Source organism: Chenopodium album, chromosome 17, assembly GCF_948465745.1.
Source record: "Chenopodium album chromosome 17, dcCheAlbu1.1, whole genome shotgun sequence".
In the NCBI taxonomy this organism is placed as follows: domain Eukaryota; kingdom Viridiplantae; phylum Streptophyta; class Magnoliopsida; order Caryophyllales; family Amaranthaceae; genus Chenopodium; species Chenopodium album.
The window spans coordinates 10888916-10907274 of record NC_137850.1 but is presented as its reverse complement, the minus strand read 5'-3'; the positions used below and the strand labels follow the sequence as shown (position 1 = coordinate 10907274).

Sequence of the window (18359 nt, the reverse complement as noted above, 5' to 3'; positions counted from 1 at the left end):
AGATTTCGCATGCGTAAATATGTTTTCCAGCGCATTATTACAAAACTAAGTGAAAGTGATCTATTCTTTCAACAAAGGCCTGACGTTACTGGAAGACTCGGTGCATCTGCATTACAAAAATTCAATGTAGCTATGAGGATGTTGGCTTATGGTTCAACAGCTGATGTAGTTGACGAATACCTCAAAATTGCAACAAGTACAGCTAGAGAGTGCCTTGGACACTTTGTTGAAGGGGTTATCTTAATTTTTGGACAAGAATATTTGAGGAGGGCGACACCCACAGATGTACAACGACTTCTTTGTGAAAGTAATGTTCGTGGATTTCCTGGTATATTGGGGAGCATTACTTGTATGCATTGGGAGTGGAAAAATTGTCCACGTTCTTGGAAAGGAATGTACCAAGGAAGAAGTAAATAACAACCATCATTTTAGAAGCAGTTGCCTCACAAGACTTGTGGATATGGCATGCTTTTTTTTTTAGCACGCCAGGCTCCCTCAATGATATAAATGTTCTTCAGCGGTCGGCAATGTTTGATGATATTTGTGAAGGTTGAGCCCCACAGGTTAGTTTCAATGTTAACAGCAATACATATCATATGGGATACTATCTTATAGATGGTATATATCCAAAATGGAAAGCATTTATCTCAGCAATCAAGCTTCCGCAAACCGCTAAACAAAGATTATTTACACAAAAGCAAGAAAGTTATCGCAAAGATATTGAACGTGCCTTTGGAGTGTTACAAGCTCGATTTGCTATAATACACCAACCAGCTCTCGCATGGTTAACATTAATCTTATGGAAAATTATAATGGAATGTATTCTCATGTATAATATAATTGTTGAAGATGAACAAGAAAGTTATTTGCATTACGATGCATCTGAATTTATCTCTAACCAACCTCAAAATGTTGGCGAATCATCAAATCAAGGTGACAATGAACCATTCATAGTGAGACGTGGAAGATTAGACAAACTAAGTTTAGCAGGTTATATGGAAAATAGAAACAATGTACAAAATAGAGAGATTCATATGTCATTGAAGAAAGACTTGCTTGAACATACATGGCGCCACTTTGGTAATGAATGGTAGTAACTAGTAGTCGGAGAACGTTTTTTATCTTTTAGAATATTTCCGTTGTTATGTTTTTTTCTTCTTATTATTATTAATCCTTCAATTTGATTGTAACTTTGTTGTTTTAATTATATAATAACTTAATGTATGTAGTTATTTTAATAATTTTGAAACTACTCATGCTCAACAAGACTAATTTAATAGTTTTTAGAAATAATAATTAAAACATAAGGTCATTAATTAATTACTCATACTATTGTAGATAATAATTATATTATTAAATTAAGTAGTGACTACTTTAATAATTTAAAAAATTGAATTTGTTAACATTAAATCACTATAATTAAAACATAAATAATAATAATAATTGGTGGGATATTGATAAAAGTAGGAGAGTGAAATGAGGGGTAACTCACCATTGTAGAAAAAACTAGAAGAGTGAGTTACAATGGTAACTCATAATAGTGAAAAATAATGTGGAGATGATGTGGAGTAAAAAAAGTAAGAAAGAGAAATTGATGAGCTAGCCCAACAATGTGGGTGCTCTTAAGCATGAGCAATGGTAAGTTAGTACCCTACTCACAACACTCTCTCTCCTCTTTGTGAGTTAACTCACCATTGTGGAAAGTGACTCAAAAGTTATCCATAGTAAAGAGAATACCCCACTGATGAGTAACTGGCCCACTAGTTACTTTTTTTTTGCTATTATCTAACAGAAACATAACAAGTGTCACCTTCAAAGCAATATTTGAATTCATTGAATTTGCTATTCACGGTGAGTGCAACGGCTAGTTTTTGCACTTTTATTTTTACAACGATAATATTTGTAACGGTAAAATATACAAGGCTTTTAATTTTTTTTCAAAAAATAATTACACTAGTGACATACTTATAATTTTATCTATAAATATAGCCTAATATAGATATAGTTTTTCATACTTAAAATTTTACCCTTCTTTTTTTATTGCAAAAATATTTTCAGATTATGAATCTTAATAATCCTAATTATGGAAGTGGTTCATCTCAAAATAATTCAAACTACCGAACTTCCAATTCTCAAAATTTTCAAAGTAATTTTCATTTTGATCCAAGTAACCTTACTAATCCAATGCTCAAAGGATGTTACTTTATAACATTCCTAACCAACCAATGCATCCAAACCAACAATTTGTACAACAATTTCCAAATCAATTTTCAAACCAAAATTTCCCACAACAATTCCCAAACCAATTTTCAAACCAAAATTTACAACAAATTTCCCAAAATTTACCATTTGGTTTTATGTTTCCAATATCACAACATTATGGTGGGAATCAAATAATTCAAAATAGTCCAACAACTCATGAGGGAGAAAGAAGTAGTAACTTAACCCCACCCAAAAATCCAAGGGTTTCACAACAACCTCCTGATGATAATGTTGATGGTGCTGCTGATGATGATGATGTTGAAGCTCTGCACGGGAGCAACACAAGTAGGAGGGCAGAAAAATGGGGTGCAAAAGAAGATAACACACTTGTCTCGGCTTGGGTAGAATGTGCAGTTGAAGATCCAGAGACGGCAACAGATTAAAGTTTGGCCATAATGTGGAGGAACATAAAATCCCTTTATGATCAAGCTAGAGAAAAAAATCAATCCACTATGCACCCTAGAACTTTGAGATCTATAAAAAGTCGGTGGGGAAGAATAAATAAAGATGTGAGTACATGGGTTGGTTGCTATAGTGAAGCGAAAAAAAGGTATAGGAGTGGTACCAACACTCATGATGAGATGACTGAAGCTCATGAAATATATAGAGGGACGTGTTATGGTTCACGCTTTGGTTTAATTGGCTGTTGGGAGATGTTGAGAGACTTAGACAAATGGAGGCCGATAAACCTAGACATACCTTCTAGTGATGGTGGCAATTCAAAAAGATCAGAACCAGATACTCCAAATGATGATGGTCCAAAAAATCGGTCTCGTCGCCGTCGTCCAAATGGGGTGAAAGCAGCGAAAAGAAAAGGTAAATCTGTTGCTAATTCTGGAATTCAAAATGGTTGTAGTTCTGAAATTCAAAATTTAGAGTCTTTTACTCAAGCCCTTTCAGAGGTGAATGTGATTAAAGGACAACACAAAGATGTTGATGAGAGGCGTATTGATGTAGCGGAACGTATGCTATAGTATCAAAAGGAACGAGATGCCGCCAAAGCTCAGAAAAAACAGGAGGAAAAAAAGTTCAAGCTATTTAGTTTCCTTCTTGAAAAACCAATTCTATCTGAAGATGAAAAAGAAATTTATGTAAAACTAAAGCAAGAATTTGCACATCTTTGGGCTAGTTTAAATATCAATTAAGTTAATTAAACTCCATGTATTATGCCATTTTTAATTGATGTAATGTTACTTTTATTGTTTTAAATTTCCTTTGTAATATTTTGTTATTAGTTCTTTATTAATGTAATGAAGTTGAAGTTTTTATTATTAATTCTCTACTTTTGTTAACATCATTATTTATTGCAAATAATTAAATTATTAATATCAACTCCATATTGAAAAATGTTCTGTAACTTTTGACAATATGTAAAATATGACTGACCTACAATAATGCTACATTGAAATGTCACATGTGTTGACAGAAAATCTATATGCATCATTAGAAAATCTAATCTTTCACTGTTATGTGTACCCATGAACTGAAATGTCATACAAAAGAAACCTACAAACCCTATCACAAATGTAGAAAATCTGTAAACCTTATCGAAAATCATATCTCTTATACTTTTGTGCCAATATATCATAAACACCAGTTATTTGTTTTGAATTATTTTAGAAGTTATATATAAGGGGGTTGTATTTCATGGTTCAAAACATAAAAATAAGTATCATTTCTACAACAAAACTCTCCCCCTCTCAACCAAAAAATATTCCAAAATGAACTCTGATTCAAATTCTTCTAATTCAGGGTTATTTGTTTACATGGTGAACGGCTACGTATAGTGGCATGAATCAATTACCCAAAGGCGAAAAGAAGAATAATTGATCGAGGAAGCGATCAATACAGCGGTTGTTCCCCGTGTAACCTCTACTCACAAGGCCCCCTTCACTCCTAAACCTACGTACCAAAGGTGGTATGTACCAAAAGATCAAGAATATGCTGATGTACAATTATATAATGACTACTTTAGTCCCCAACCGTTGTAGACAGACGATATGTTCCGCCGACGGTTTCGGATGCGTAAGAATGTGTTTACACACATTGTTAATCAACTTAGAGAAATTAATGTTTACTTTCAACAAAGGCCGAATGCCACCGAAAGACTAGGTGCATCCCCCCTCCAAAAATGCACTGCAGCAATTCGGATGTTAGCATACGGTACATCAGTCGATGCAGTTGACAAATATCTTAAAATCGCATCAAGGACCGCAAGGGAATGTCTCGCTCACTTTGTTGAAGGAGTCGTCTCTGAGTTTGGACCGGAGTAATTGAGGAGGGCGAATACAACGGATATTGAACGACTCCTACGTGAAAGTTATAGTCTTGGATTTCTGGTATGATTGGAAGCATTGATTGCATGCACCGGGAGTGGAAAAATTGTCCACGTGCTTGGAAAGGAATGTATCAAGGTAGAAGTAAAACAACAACCGTGATCTTAGAGGTCGTTGCTTCACAAGACTTGTGGATATGGCATGCCTTTTTTGGTACACCAGGTTCTTATAATGATATAAATGTCCTCCAACGGTCACCAGTGTTCTCTGATATATGTGAGGGTCGAGCTCCAAAGGTTAGCTTTAATGTCAACGGAAATACATACAATATAGGTTATTATCTTACAGACGGTATCTATCCAAAATGGGCAACATTTATCTCAGCAATCAAACACCCACAAACCGCTAAGCACAAATTATTTAGCAAGAAGCAAGAGAGTTATCGAAAAAAAGTTGAACGTGCCTTTGGAGTGTTACAAGCTCGATTGGCAATAATACGTCAACCAGGTCTAGCATGGTCGACTGAAATTTTATGGAAAATCATAATGACTTGTATTATCATGCACAATATGATTGTTGAAGATGAGCGAGATGGATATTTGCATTACGATGCATCCGAATTTATCAATGATCAACCGTAAAATGTAGTTGGGTCATCATCTGGTAACAACAACCAACCATTTACCGTGAGAAATGGACGATTGAATAGGCTCTATTTAAGTGGTTATATGGAAAATAGAAATAATGTTTGTGATAGGGAGACCCATATTGCATTAAAAAGACTTGGTTGAGCATATAAGGGGATGTTTCGACAACGAATGAATAGATGAGCAAAGTCAATTTTAATGAAGATTGTATTTTATATTTATATGTATCTCTTTGTTTTATAACCTATGTAATTTAAATTTTATATTACTATTGTACTTTTCATTTCAAAAATTAGAAAAAAAAGCTTACATATTTAAGTGATTATTAAGATTGTATTGTAGTAAATATAATGCTCTAATTAAAATAATAAAACTATTAACAATGTCTTAGTTTTATTACATAATTATGTAAGTTCAATAATTACAAATTCAAAGAAAGAATAGATGATGGGTTATTGATAAAAATTAGAAAAGAGAGTGGTGAGTAACCTTATCATTATAGATAAAAAATAAAGTGAATTATAATAGTAACTTTAAGATAGTGGAGAGTGAGGTGGAAGATGATTTGGAAGAGAGAGAAATAAATGAGATGAGTTGTAATGGTTATGAGTTACCCACCATTGCTCATGCTTAACTCACAACCATTACAACTCATCTCATTTATTTCTCTCTCTTCCAAATTATCTTCCACCTTACTTTTTAGTTTCCACTATCTTAAAGTTATTACAATGGTAAGCTTATTCACCACTCTTTCTGTAAGTCACAATAGTGACACTTGTCATCTTTTAATTGGATAACAGCAAAATTAGAAAAAAAAATTATGTGCATGTCAGTTACTCACCAGTAACTCAGCAGTGGGGTGTTCCCCTTATCATGAGTAACTTGTGGGTCACTTTTCACGATAGTAAGGTAACTCACAAAGAGGAGAGAGAGTATTGTGAGTTACTACTAACTCACCCTTAAGAGCATGAGAATTTCTCCAGTAGCTATGCGCCTATGCCATATAACCAATTTTATTTTATTTTATTTTATTTTTATCAAATATAATCAAAATTATTTATTCAAACTTTGTGACTATTGTCCGTTATGTAACTACTACCAGTCTCATTTAAATCCAAAAAAGCCAAGAACCCCAAACAAGAAAAACCCATCAAAATTGACAAACATCAAATGGCTGCTACACTTACATCATCATTTGTCAACATCTTCTCATCATTGAATTTCCCATCAAATTTACCCACTTTTTTTCAACCTTTTTCTACTACTCCCTCTCTAAATTTCTCCAGCAAACTCCCCAAATTTGACTCTAAAACACCCAATTCAACCCAACTACGGCAGAAGCAGGCGACGGCTGCTGCGACGGCTGCAATCATGTTCCCGGAAAATCCATTATTGAGTGATGTTTGTGGGTTTCTTATATCAGCAGTTGTTGCTCGTACTACGCTTGGAATTTGGGAGTTGACTGCTAAATTTGACGTTTTCGACTCGGTAATGTTCCTACATTTGTTGTTTGTTTTCTTCAGATTTTGCTTCTGTTAGTGAAATTTGAACAAGAACAAAATTTGTTGGGAAAATTGTTAGTTATTGTTTAAACATATTCTTGTTATAGTAATTTAATTATTTTTTTTTTTAGTAAAAAGCTTATGGAATTTGTACATGAATTACTTGTTTTGTTGAGAAAGTTTAATGTTTTTTTAAGTGATGTGTACTAGAATGTATAATGAGAGTGCCTTTTATTGTTATTAATTTTGGTTGGTTAACTGAGTAATTATGACAGTTGGAGCTGAAATTTCTGCTTCATTATGATTTATGAATCATGATTGAAATATATTAATTATGACATTGATGAATTTGTTGTTGATTGATGATCAACTATGCAACAATGACTTTGCTTTTGTGATTTAATCTGGGAGAATTAGAAGAAAAAAAGTACATGTTGTTTGAATTTGAGCAAGGTGATATTCTTTCTCAGCTCTTGCTAAATTTGGCGGTGTTTGTGTTTCGAGTTTTGATTAGGGATGCAGAAGCCAGAATGATATCTAAGGAAAAGGAGTTGAGTTTTGTATTTTGATATAGGAAGGGACGAAGTAGTGTATTTGAACTTTAATGTAGATTATTTGATTTCCTTTTGTAGGAAAGTGTTGGGGGTTTACTAAAAGAATGTTTTCCGTGAATGTTTCCTCCATTGCTCATAGATATTTATACAAATATAGAAGGAATAATTTAGCCATAATTCTAGGCAATAAACTAGGAAACAATAAACTTATCCTATAAACTAGGAAACAATATATACACTTTGACTAAGCTAATTATTTACATAATTATCTTAACACCCCCGTAGTCGGGAGGGCCACGGACGCTGAGACAATCCCGAAAATCTTCAAACAGTATACGTGGAAGTCCCTTTGTAAAAATGTCCGCAATTTGATGTCGAGTAGGAACATGGAGTACTCGGACATCACCACATGCAACCTTCTCCCTAACAAAGAGTATATCCATCTTGATGTGTTTGGTTCTTTGATGATGTACCGGATTACCCGAGAGATAGATTGCGCTTACATTGTTACAGTATACTAAAGTAGCCTTCTTTAGTGGACAATGTAACTCTAGTAACAAGTTTCAAAGCCAGCAAGATTCGGACACCACATTTGCTACTTCCCTATATTCGGCTTCGGCACTTGACTTGGAGAGTGTAGCTTGGCATTTTGATGACCAAGATACTAAATTATCCCCTAGATAAACACAATATCCCGATGTAGAACGCCTTGTATCGGGGCACCCCCCCCCCCCAATCCGCATCCGTGTAGGAGATAAGTGACAAGGTAGAAGATGGATATAAGTGCAACCCATGATCCTTAGTACCTTGAACATAGCGAATTATTCGCTTAAGAGCAGCCATATGACAATCCTTGGGGTCGTGCATATGTAAACATACCTACTGGATGGCGTAGGTGCTAAGCTGCGGTAGTGAGTCGGGTTAGCATAGGGAGTGCCTGACGAACCCACTTTCGGCTTGGTATCAACTGGTGTGGCTGATGGTTTACAAGCCGTCATACCTGCTCTCTCAATTATATCCTCCGCATACTTGCGTTGTGAAAGAAAAAGACCCCCTTTGTGTCGAGTAACGGCAATGCCAAGGAAATAATTTAAAGGACCTAAATCCTTCATTGCAAATTCAGAGCTAAGAAGAGACATAATAGAACACCGAAGAGCATGAGATGAAGCTGTCAAAATTATGTCATCCACATACAATAAAATAATATGCCGTTTGTGACCCCAACCAATAGATGAATAAAGAATTATCAGACTTGTTATTAATAAAACCAATGGACAACACATAATCAGCAAACCTTTTGTACCATATATGCCCGGGGTGCTTGCTTAAGGCCATATAAGGACTTACGTTTTAAACACACATAATCTGGTTTAGTGTGATCACGAAAACCAAGAGGTTGATGTATATACACGGTCTCATTAAGCTCGCCATGCAAAAAATGCATTCTTGACATCAATTTGATGAATTGGCCAAGCTTTAGACAAAGCAAGGCTAAGAACAGTCCGAATAGTCGCAGGCTTGACCATCGGACTAAACATTTCCCCACAATCAATGCCCACCTGTTGAGTTTTGTCATCACCTACAAGACGGGCTTTATGCCTCTCAAAATCACCATTAGATTTCACCTTACGAGTAAAAATCCACATACAACGAATGACATTAACATTAGGCGGACGGGAAACCAACTCTCACGTCTTATTTTTAATAAGAGCATTAAATTCATCATCCATAGCCATTTTCTAATTAGGATCACGAAGAGCATCAATTAGGTTACGAGGAATAGAAGATTTCGTAACCTTAGAAACTGTAGCAACATTGCAATATTTTTTATTTGGCTTGAAAATACCATGTTGGCTACGTGTGACCATATTTGGACGAGGGGTGGGCCGTGGAGGAAGAGAGACAGCGGGTTGCATGTGTGGTTGGGTTGGGGTAGCCTTAGGTGATGTTTGTGGGCTGGTTGGTGCATTCGGCCCAGCTATAGGAGGGGAGGCCGTGAGCTGGGCTGTTGAAGGCGGAGGGGAGGAATGAGGTGGGGAAGGTGAGTCATTCTCACCCAAAGGAGTTTGGGCCGTATGACTGGCCAGTAGATGAGGAAGCCTGCATATGGTGAATAAGATAAGGAGATAGGCCTGCATCTAAAAACTCATAAGTTGTGGCGATTTTTAGATGCAAGCCTATCTCAACAGTTTAGGGCGATTTTCTTCCGCTGTACCCTAGCTTTTCCGCCATTCTTCTTCTTCAATTCTTCCTCTCTTCTTCTCTTCTTCTCAGAAATTGCTATGGGGGAATCAAAGTCGTCTTTCCACCTTGCTCATACTGTCACAAATATCAAGCACAACATTCCTATTGTTCTTGAATTGCAGAACTCTCAGTACTCCACATGGGCGAAACTCTTTAAGATTCATGCTCGTTCTCACAAGGTGTTAGACCATATTATCCCTCCGCCTCAGGAGAAGGCGAAGGTTCCTCTCACTGATGAGGAAAAGGACACTTGGTCTACTCTGGACGTAGCCGTAATCTCGTGGATTTATTCCACCATCTCCAACGACCTATTGCTCACCATTATCGAACCAAATGCTACGGCTATGGAGGCATGGGATAGGTTGCGTGATTTAATTCAGGTTAATCAGAATTCTCGTGCCTTGACTCTTGAACAGGAATTTTCAACAACAAAAATGGAGGATTTTCCAAACGTCTCGACCTATTGCCAACGGCTCAAGAGTCTCTTCGATTAATTGAGAGGTGTTGCCGCATTGGTAGATAATAACCGATTAGTTCTTCAATTGGTTTCTGGACTCACCGAAGCATACAAGGGTGTTGCTACCCTTATTCAACAGAGCAATCCCCTTCCTCTGTTCTCTAAAGCTTGGTCGATGCTCACGCTGGAGGAGGCAGGGCTCGCAAAACAGGCCACAACAGGTTCTGCGACAGCCATGGTAGTCCAATCCCGTGAAAATTTTGATGATGGACATGATAATGATGGGGGTTCGCGTGGTTGCACAAAAATGAAAAATTCGGGTGGCCGAAAACAGTCCGGTGGCAAGGGCGGCGGCCGAGGAGGCTCTTGTCAACAGCAGCAGCAGTGGCAGTCCCCTCCGGCCAATTGGCAGCAGCAGTGGGCACAATACCCGGGTTTTACAGCCTGGTCTTTTGGGCCCTCGTCCACAAGCTTATGCAGTTTCAACCCAGCCTATGCAATATGCTCCAACAGACATTGACTCGGCCATGCACACTATGACGTTGAGTCAACCCGACCCCGCGTGGTAAGCAATCATCCTAATGGTATTGTAGTTGGAAATGGTCATACTATTCCTATTAATGGTTGTGGTCATACTACACTCTTTTCCCCAAATCCTCCCTTATCCCTAAACAATGTTCTCCATGCTCCCAAACTCATAAAGAATCTTATTTCAGTTCGAAAATTTAGCCATAATTCTACGCAATAAACTAGGAAACAATAAACTTATCCTATAAACTAGGAAACAATATATACACTTTGACTAAGCTAATTATTTACATAATTATCTTAAAATTTGCAAATGTTTTGACCCTTATCGACGTTTCTAATGATTACTTTGTCCAACTCTATGGTTGTAGAGATTAATGTCGGAGGGTTCTTTGTTTTTTTAAAGGTGTGTTTTTGAAGATCTGTCCTTTTTGCCTTTGTCTTTCTGTTGGAGATAAGCCACATATGTGGTTTCTGGGAGCTAATTGTCAAGAATGTGCCTAGGAAGTTTGATGGGTGGAAAGGAGGGAAGAGGGGGAGGGGGGGGGGGGGGGGGGAGAGGGTATTCTTCTTTTCAATCATCTCATTGTATTTTTCTTTCCGTTGTTACCAGACAGAATGGCTATGGCTTACACCAGGCCGATATTGTTCAATTCCTATCTGGTCCTGCAATAACATTATGACTAATTAGCTCTTTGGCAAGCATGTTTTTAGGCACAGAACTAAGGTCTACAAAAGATTTCATCGATAGAAGATAAATGACCTGCAAATCTCTTCTCCACCCCACCCTACATTTTGTGTTATTTCCAACAAACACGGAATATTGTTATCTTTTCAAATTGACAAATATATCAACTTTTAGGATTTTGGTGGTGTTGACTGCCTGTTTATTTAGTTCACATGAAGCATAAGCTAAAAGACCTTTAGAAAGCATGTTAATTGTTAAGATGGAGCATACTCCACAAACATTTTATTTTAATATGTCCATGAAATCTTTAGATTCCTGAATAAGAAATTTCTAAATTGAAATAGAAGGCTTTGAGCCTGACTCCCAGAATTAGCATTTAAATCGGCCTCGTGTCTAGTGGGTATGTCAACAAGGTAGAGGGGCTTATAAGGGTGCTCTGAGGTAGGTGAAGAGAGGAGATATTTTATCTACTTAGATGGGAGTTTGTCCATAGTTCCATGGAAGAGGGAGGTTTGGGTTTTGGCGATTTGGTGGGCTAGATCATATCTTTGAAGGAAAAATAGTTGTGGCATTTCCAGTGAGAGCCAAGCTCTCCATGACAAAAAGAGTTTTGAAATAGGTATGGTTTTCAAGGGATGGATAGGGTTTTCTAATGGGGACGCATGCTCCCTAAAGCCCTTGGAAAGTCATTTGATAGGTATCATTCCTTTTTTTTTTAACCATTGTTATATACTTCCTCTGTTTTCTAAATATTGCACCAATAACTTTGTACAGAAGTTACACAAATATTGCTCAATTTCCCACTTCCTTAAGACTTGTGCTTCTCCTCATGGTGCAATATTAGTGGAATGCTAGAGTATAATGTAGGTGATTTGGAGTATTATGGGGAAACTCGTAATAAGAAGCAGCCTTTCAGTATTTCTTGCTTCTGCATTTCTGCAGGTTCTTTATCTCTCATTATGCTCTATAATTCTTTCTTTTGGGAAGTGATTTGCTCTTCTTAGAACCTTTATTTTAGGAAGGGTTCTCATGAGTGGATGTTAAGGAAGCTGATTAACCTCTCGAGCATCCTGAAATTAAAATCTTTCACATGTTTGCAAAAAATTCTAAGTCACAGTTGAAAAAAATTAGATTCCAAAGAGGGTTAAAGCTTTTGTGTAGCTTGCTAGCTTGGAGGAATTAATTTCTTTAGAATCTTCAGACTTGAGGCTCAAGAGTCAAGAAGTCCTAATCCCCTTGTGCGTAAAATGTGTAAACGGGATGACTATGAATTGGAAAATTACATGTTTGTCCATTGTGAGGAAGTGACTTTTATTGCCTTAAGCTTTTTAGATTGGTCAGATTCATTAGGTTGTTCGTTTACCATTTCGGATCATTCTCTTGTTTTATATAAGAGGCTTTGGTCGCGAAAGGGACACAAAGCTATGTTGTAGGTTGGGTTTTGGCTGATATGTGGGTGCTTTGGTTGGAAAGTAATCAAGGATATTTCGTGAGTGAGTGTCTTCTTCTGGACTTTCTTATGAAGTTTATGGTGCTTTTGGGTTCTCTTTGGGTACATGGTCATCGGGCTTTCCTTGGCACGTCTGTGTCTTATGTAATATATGATTGGACATTGGAGTTCTTTTCCTCTGTTTACTTAAATTTAGGTGTACTTTTGGTTCCCCTTTTTTGTAATTCCTCATTTTCTGGATGAAAATATTATCTTTTCTTATCTAAAATTACAGCTTTTACTTTTGTGCTTCTACCCTTTTGTTTGATCAACAAAGTAATAGAAAATCAATGAAATAAATCTTCTGCTAGGTTACAGCTGTGAATCCTGTGAACTGTGATGTCTATCTCTCTTTTCCCTTTTTCATTTTATCACCCCTGCATGCAAATTGCAAACGTCAAGTAGTGCTGGATAATGCTCTAGTGTAATTCTCTTTTTTAACCTGCTAATCTACTTTTGAGGTCATGAGCATTATTGATATTTAGTGTTACAAAGCACTAATCCTATATTCCTATTTTTATAAAATCGCTAGTCAGAGTTAAATGTTAACAGTTTGTAGCCGCTTTTCTTATGACAACTATATAAATTCATCTTTCTTCTCTATTGCAGTATTGCTTATCTATGTTCTTTTATTAGAAACTGAACAGGAAGCTTGTGCATATCAGCATTGGGCTAGTTTTCATGCTTTGCTGGCCACTATTCAGGTAATTTTGTGGTATTTTAATTGCTATCGCTATCTTCCAGCAGTATGTGATGAGTAGTTGTTCATTAAATGCTACAGCTCTGGGTATCGTGGTGCATTATTCGCTTGTCTTGTTCCTGGAGTCAATATCATTCGCGTGCTTCTTATTGGACTTGGGATCTACAAGGATGAAGCTACTGTCAAGTCAATGAGCAGATTTGGAGACTACAGGTGACAATATTTAAGATAAATTTCATGTGTCTAGGCTAAATTTTGATTGACTTAACATTATATTAAGCTATACCCGCTTTGCCTTTTATGAATGTAATACCAGAAACGCTCACTGCCTCCAATTTAATAGATTCTTCTTTGTTTTCCTACCTCAACTTCATGCATCTAAGGGGGATAATTAAATTTGCTTAATTATCTGTTTTTATATTATAAAGGTTCTTCACCTTTATTTGGAGCTGTGCTGCCTTGTCGTTTAGATAATTGTGTTTCCCCTAATGAACCTATTCTAGTTCAGAATTTTCATATTTTTTTCCCGTTCTGTTGGGTTCTGATTTCTATAAACTCCCAAGACACTACATAGATGGACTAGCTGCTGTCAAACTTGGTCATTCACTATTGGTTTCTGTCTATCATTTGTCAGCTACTTATTTTTTTGTTGGCTTCTTCGTGCATCAGGGAGCTTCTCAAGGGACCTCTTTACTATGCATCCACCATCACTTTTGCTTGTTTCTTTTTTTGGAGGACTTCCCCAATCGGGATTGCAGCAATTTGTAACCTATGTGCTGGAGATGGTAAGTCTCACAGTTTTTTTTTTTTTTTTTTTCTTGAGTTGATGAAGTATCCAATTCATTCTTAGGAAGACTTCTGGACAAGCTCTGACATTATAATGAAGGAAAGTGTTGAAGGTGAGGATGATAAGGAGAAATAAAAGAGAGAGCATGCTATGGAGATAAATGGTTAACTGCAGATTAATCAAGCAGCAAAGGCATGATAATCTCTAGATTTTGGAAATACTTCACAATGGCTTGATGTCAGCTTCTTATTATTCTTAGCTTCATTCCTATCTTAGAATAACGATAACTAACAGTCTGACACTATAGATATAAAATGGCTTGATTATATTTTTGAGGAAATAAAGAATGTTATAATGGATGTTTTCCATGTCAGCCGAAGAGATTTGGGGATTCTGAAATTCATTTGTTGATCATTTTCAAAAACTAGTAAAGGTCCTATATTCCATCATTCCTAAGATATTGTCCACCTTGCTTATCCTTCTCTTACGTATCCATTATCAACTTATCGTAGGGGTCATCATCTTATTTGGTTATCATCCTTTACCCTTGTGTTACTCATCTCTCTCATTGGGCTTTTAGAAGATTGAGGTGTTTCTAATATTATGGAGAAAATTGCTAGAAACCTCCTTTTGTATGCAACGGGGAAAATTTTAAAGACCATATTGTGGGATATTACGGTCTGTAGACCTTAAGAATTAGGCTTGAGTATTCAAAAAAGGTGTGCATAATCATTCTATTAGTGAGTAAATTGGTGCCGGCAAATATCTCTTAAACTTGATTACCTTGGGTGAACAATTTTTTCCCAAGAAATAGCTAATGAATGTCAAAGCAGGCAATCAAAAGAGCACTCTCTGATACAAGATGATGCTAGTCTAACAAATGTGTGGGTGATATGCCACCATCCTATGGTGTGCTCATTTGTGCTATAATAGGGAGGCAAGGAACTTGTGTACTTTGACTCTTTATACTGCATATAAGGGCCCCTGTGAAATCTCTTGGAGAAATTTTGAACTTTCTTTGAATTAATTTTATCAGACCTCATTAAGCAAATAAGGAAATGACAACAGTAACGATGAATAGTGGATTTTCGTGCCAATAATAAGAAAATTGCATTTGTGAGTTTGATGTTTTCAGCTTGTAATTTTATTTCTTAGCAAAACTGGAAAACACAAATCAATAAGAAATAGCCTTCTAACTCAGGCAAGGTAGTCCGCACAACTTCCATTAACTTACTATATACTCCCTCCGTCCCATAATATAGTTCATGTTTTTCTAATTTGGAGAACCAAAATATTGTTCCTGTTTTTATTTTTGGATAGTATGTAAAAATCATTATACACTCACTTTTTAAACTTTATTTATTATACTTCCTAATTTACCCTTGAATTTTGCACATGCCTTGTACTTTTCTCCACTTTCTCTCTAACTTTTGTCTAGGATTGTACTTTTCACTTTTATTAATGTACTTTATCCACTTTCTTCTTTTATTTCTTAAATACCGTGAAAAAACACAAACAGGAACTATCTTATGGGACGGAGGGAGTATATATTATCTGACTCATCTTTCAACTTTTTCCATCAATAATGATAAATGGTGTTGCTAATTTACTTATGACCTTGACGGTGTTTGAACAGTAATGATGGAATGAAAGTGATTAGGAGGAAAGAGTGGGCAGGTGCGGAAGAAATTTGCTTGTACTTTTGCTCCGTAGCTTTCCAACTTTGGAAAGATTTAGTCATCAAAAGGGCAAAGTAAATTTGATCCGTCCATTTACCTCTTCTGTTAATTATATACTATTAAAGAAAAATTGGTCTATTGCTTTTTTTTTTTCTTCTTCTTTGCTCTTCAAGTCCTCATAATTAATGTGGAGCCACTATTTTCATTTTGAATTTTTGAAGAAAAATATTTCACTCTGCAACTTAATCTGAGATTTCAGGTGTCTTTCCTCTTGTAATATTTTAGGTTTGGCTGACATTGTGGGGAGAAGATTAGGAAAGGATAAACTTCCTTACAATGAAAACAAGTCCTATGCTGGCACCATTGCTATGGCAATTGCTGGATATTTGGCCTCAGTCGGGTAAATTGCTGTCTACTCTCAAATATTATTCTTCTCTTTGTAGGTGGTTATTGACCGTGATATGTAACAGGTACATGCACTATTTTTCCTTGTTTGGGTTCTTGCAAGAAAGTTGGGTTATGGTGCTTCAATTCTTGGTTGTGTCCCTTATTAGTGCGCTTGTGGAGTCACTCCCTATAAGCACACAACTTGATGATAATCTCACAGTTCCACTCGCTTCATTTTTGGCTGGCAGCCTTCTCTTTTGACGTCATAAGCATTCTTTGTATGTGAGTGCAGTTATTGACTTGCTTGCATCGGGTCTTAGTATTGTGTATCCTTTTGTTCTTTATTGAATTGCTTGCTTTTAGTGCACTGAAATTCCACGATTGATTTGTAGTTTTGTACTATATTAGTGTTGTAGCCAAGAAATAACACGGGGGGCAAACACAAAACCTGGTATTTAGGATATGTATGTGTATCTATTAGAGGAATACGTATACCAGATGTAACATTTCATGTAATAAATTTGCCAAGAAATTGTTCGTGAATTGAGTTAATGTCTTCATTGATTCTCCTATTCTAATTATTTTTCCGTTTGGGAAAATTATGAAACATTGGGATGACACTCGGATTTGCTGGATTGAATCGAGTACTCATAACCTTAAGAAACGCACCTTATGCTCATGAGGTTTCCAAAAATGCACCATTTGCTCCGGTGATTTCAAGAATTGCACCACGTACACCTTATAAAAGCTTGAAGTAATTGAACTCACTATCTTCATTATAAAAGCTCCATTTCCCCCTCCCTCTCTGTAAATTCTTGGCTTTTTACCGAGTACTGAGATACGGGTTCAAGTAGTTAAGCTCAATGATGTGAGTGACTGAGTGTTTTTTGTTAATGCTACCTAGACTTGAATAACTGTATCAATAAAGGTGAAAAACATAAAGTATATGCTTCTCGTCCTTCCTTTGACTGAACGAACCTGTGATAGTGTGACGAGAGAGTTTCTTGTATTTGCTGCTATTTGAGTGAGGGAGATAAACTAAGTAATCAATAGTCGAATAAATTCTACAATAAGTATCAAGTACAAACTAAAGCTCTAGCTTTTTAAATGAAAAAATCTATCACCCATCATACAAAAAAAAAAAAAAAAAAAAAAAAAAAAACTGTGTTTACAGTGTTGATACAACCTTTTTCAAGGGGTTCTAACAATCTCGAAGGAGACTTATCTATGGTTTCTTAGAGAGTTTTGTACCCGTCGTAAAGCCATAAGAGACCATTCACCAAAAATTTCCTGCTGATGTAGTTTCTTTCACTTAACTGTACTGATTTATATGCCAGTGTGAATCCACTCTACTTCCAAGACAGTGACAAGGGCAAGGCACAACATCTTGTAATCTTGACTCATGATGTCCCCTTTGCCGTTTAAAAATGTGCTTCCTACAATGAACGACGACAAGCAAGAACAGGAAGAGCAAGAAGATGCTGACAACGGTAAGCAACATCCGCTTTCCATGCTGACCATAGTGCCTGTCGCGCAGAAAGGACTGATTTTGCAGGTATATTAGTGCTGGAGCTGGAGCTGGAGCTGCAGCTAGAGCTACTGATGGGGCGATAGTCATTCTCTATGAACTGTACCTTACAGTTATATTAGAATTATGTTAGAGGTAAGAGATATCGGGAAAGGAAAATATATTATGAGATATCGGAAAATATGAGTGATATATTTTCCATATTAATAACTCTTTAACAAATTAGCTCTGCATATTTTCTTATGAATTCAAGAATGTGTAAATGTGAATGACTCTCATATTCATAAGATAGAGTTTGCAGCAATAATTTGTTTTGTATGTGCGCGTGTTTATACAGAGAAGGGGACTAAACTAATGCTACTGTCCATTGCATGATTTGGTGGCTGCAGTTATTCACGTCCAATGAGAAAAAAAGTCGTAATTTAAGCTAAGGTCTTATCGTCTTCACCTTCTTTATAAAATACCATTATTCATTAATACGGAGTAATAATTTAATTTTGGTAGGAAAAAAAAGAATTCATCAAAAATAAGTTTTTTTTCTCTTCGTTTCAAAATCAATGCTCTACTTTGACATATTGTACAATTTACATAATTCACTTTGACAAATTAGTGATTTATATAAAAAAAATTA

The 18359-nt window shown here is 36.3% G+C and overlaps 3 protein-coding genes across 3 annotated transcripts; all 3 read left to right on the top strand.

The window, feature by feature from the left end:
- The first annotated feature begins 9 nt into the window (after nucleotides 1–9).
- On the top strand, nucleotides 10–2645 carry LOC145588650 (uncharacterized). The gene is made up of 3 exons (XM_081645266.1): nucleotides 10–328; nucleotides 616–1090; nucleotides 2408–2645. Exons 1-3 carry the CDS (start codon nucleotides 10–12, stop codon nucleotides 2643–2645), a joined length of 1032 nt encoding a protein of 343 aa, XP_081501392.1.
- A 69-nt stretch (nucleotides 2646–2714) lies between these two features.
- Nucleotides 2715–3236, top strand: LOC145588649 (glutathione S-transferase T2-like). Its single transcript, XM_081645265.1, has one exon. The coding sequence runs from the start codon at nucleotides 2715–2717 to the stop codon at nucleotides 3234–3236; it is 522 nt and encodes a 173-aa protein (XP_081501391.1).
- Nucleotides 3237–6293: 3057 nt separating this feature from the next.
- On the top strand, nucleotides 6294–16741 carry LOC145587589 (farnesol kinase, chloroplastic-like). Its single transcript, XM_081644320.1, has 6 exons — nucleotides 6294–6673; nucleotides 13284–13351; nucleotides 13429–13560; nucleotides 14017–14132; nucleotides 16099–16213; nucleotides 16284–16741. Exons 1-6 carry the CDS (start codon nucleotides 6356–6358, stop codon nucleotides 16459–16461), a joined length of 927 nt encoding a protein of 308 aa, XP_081500446.1. The 5' UTR covers nucleotides 6294–6355; the 3' UTR covers nucleotides 16462–16741.
- The last annotated feature ends 1618 nt before the right edge of the window (nucleotides 16742–18359 follow it).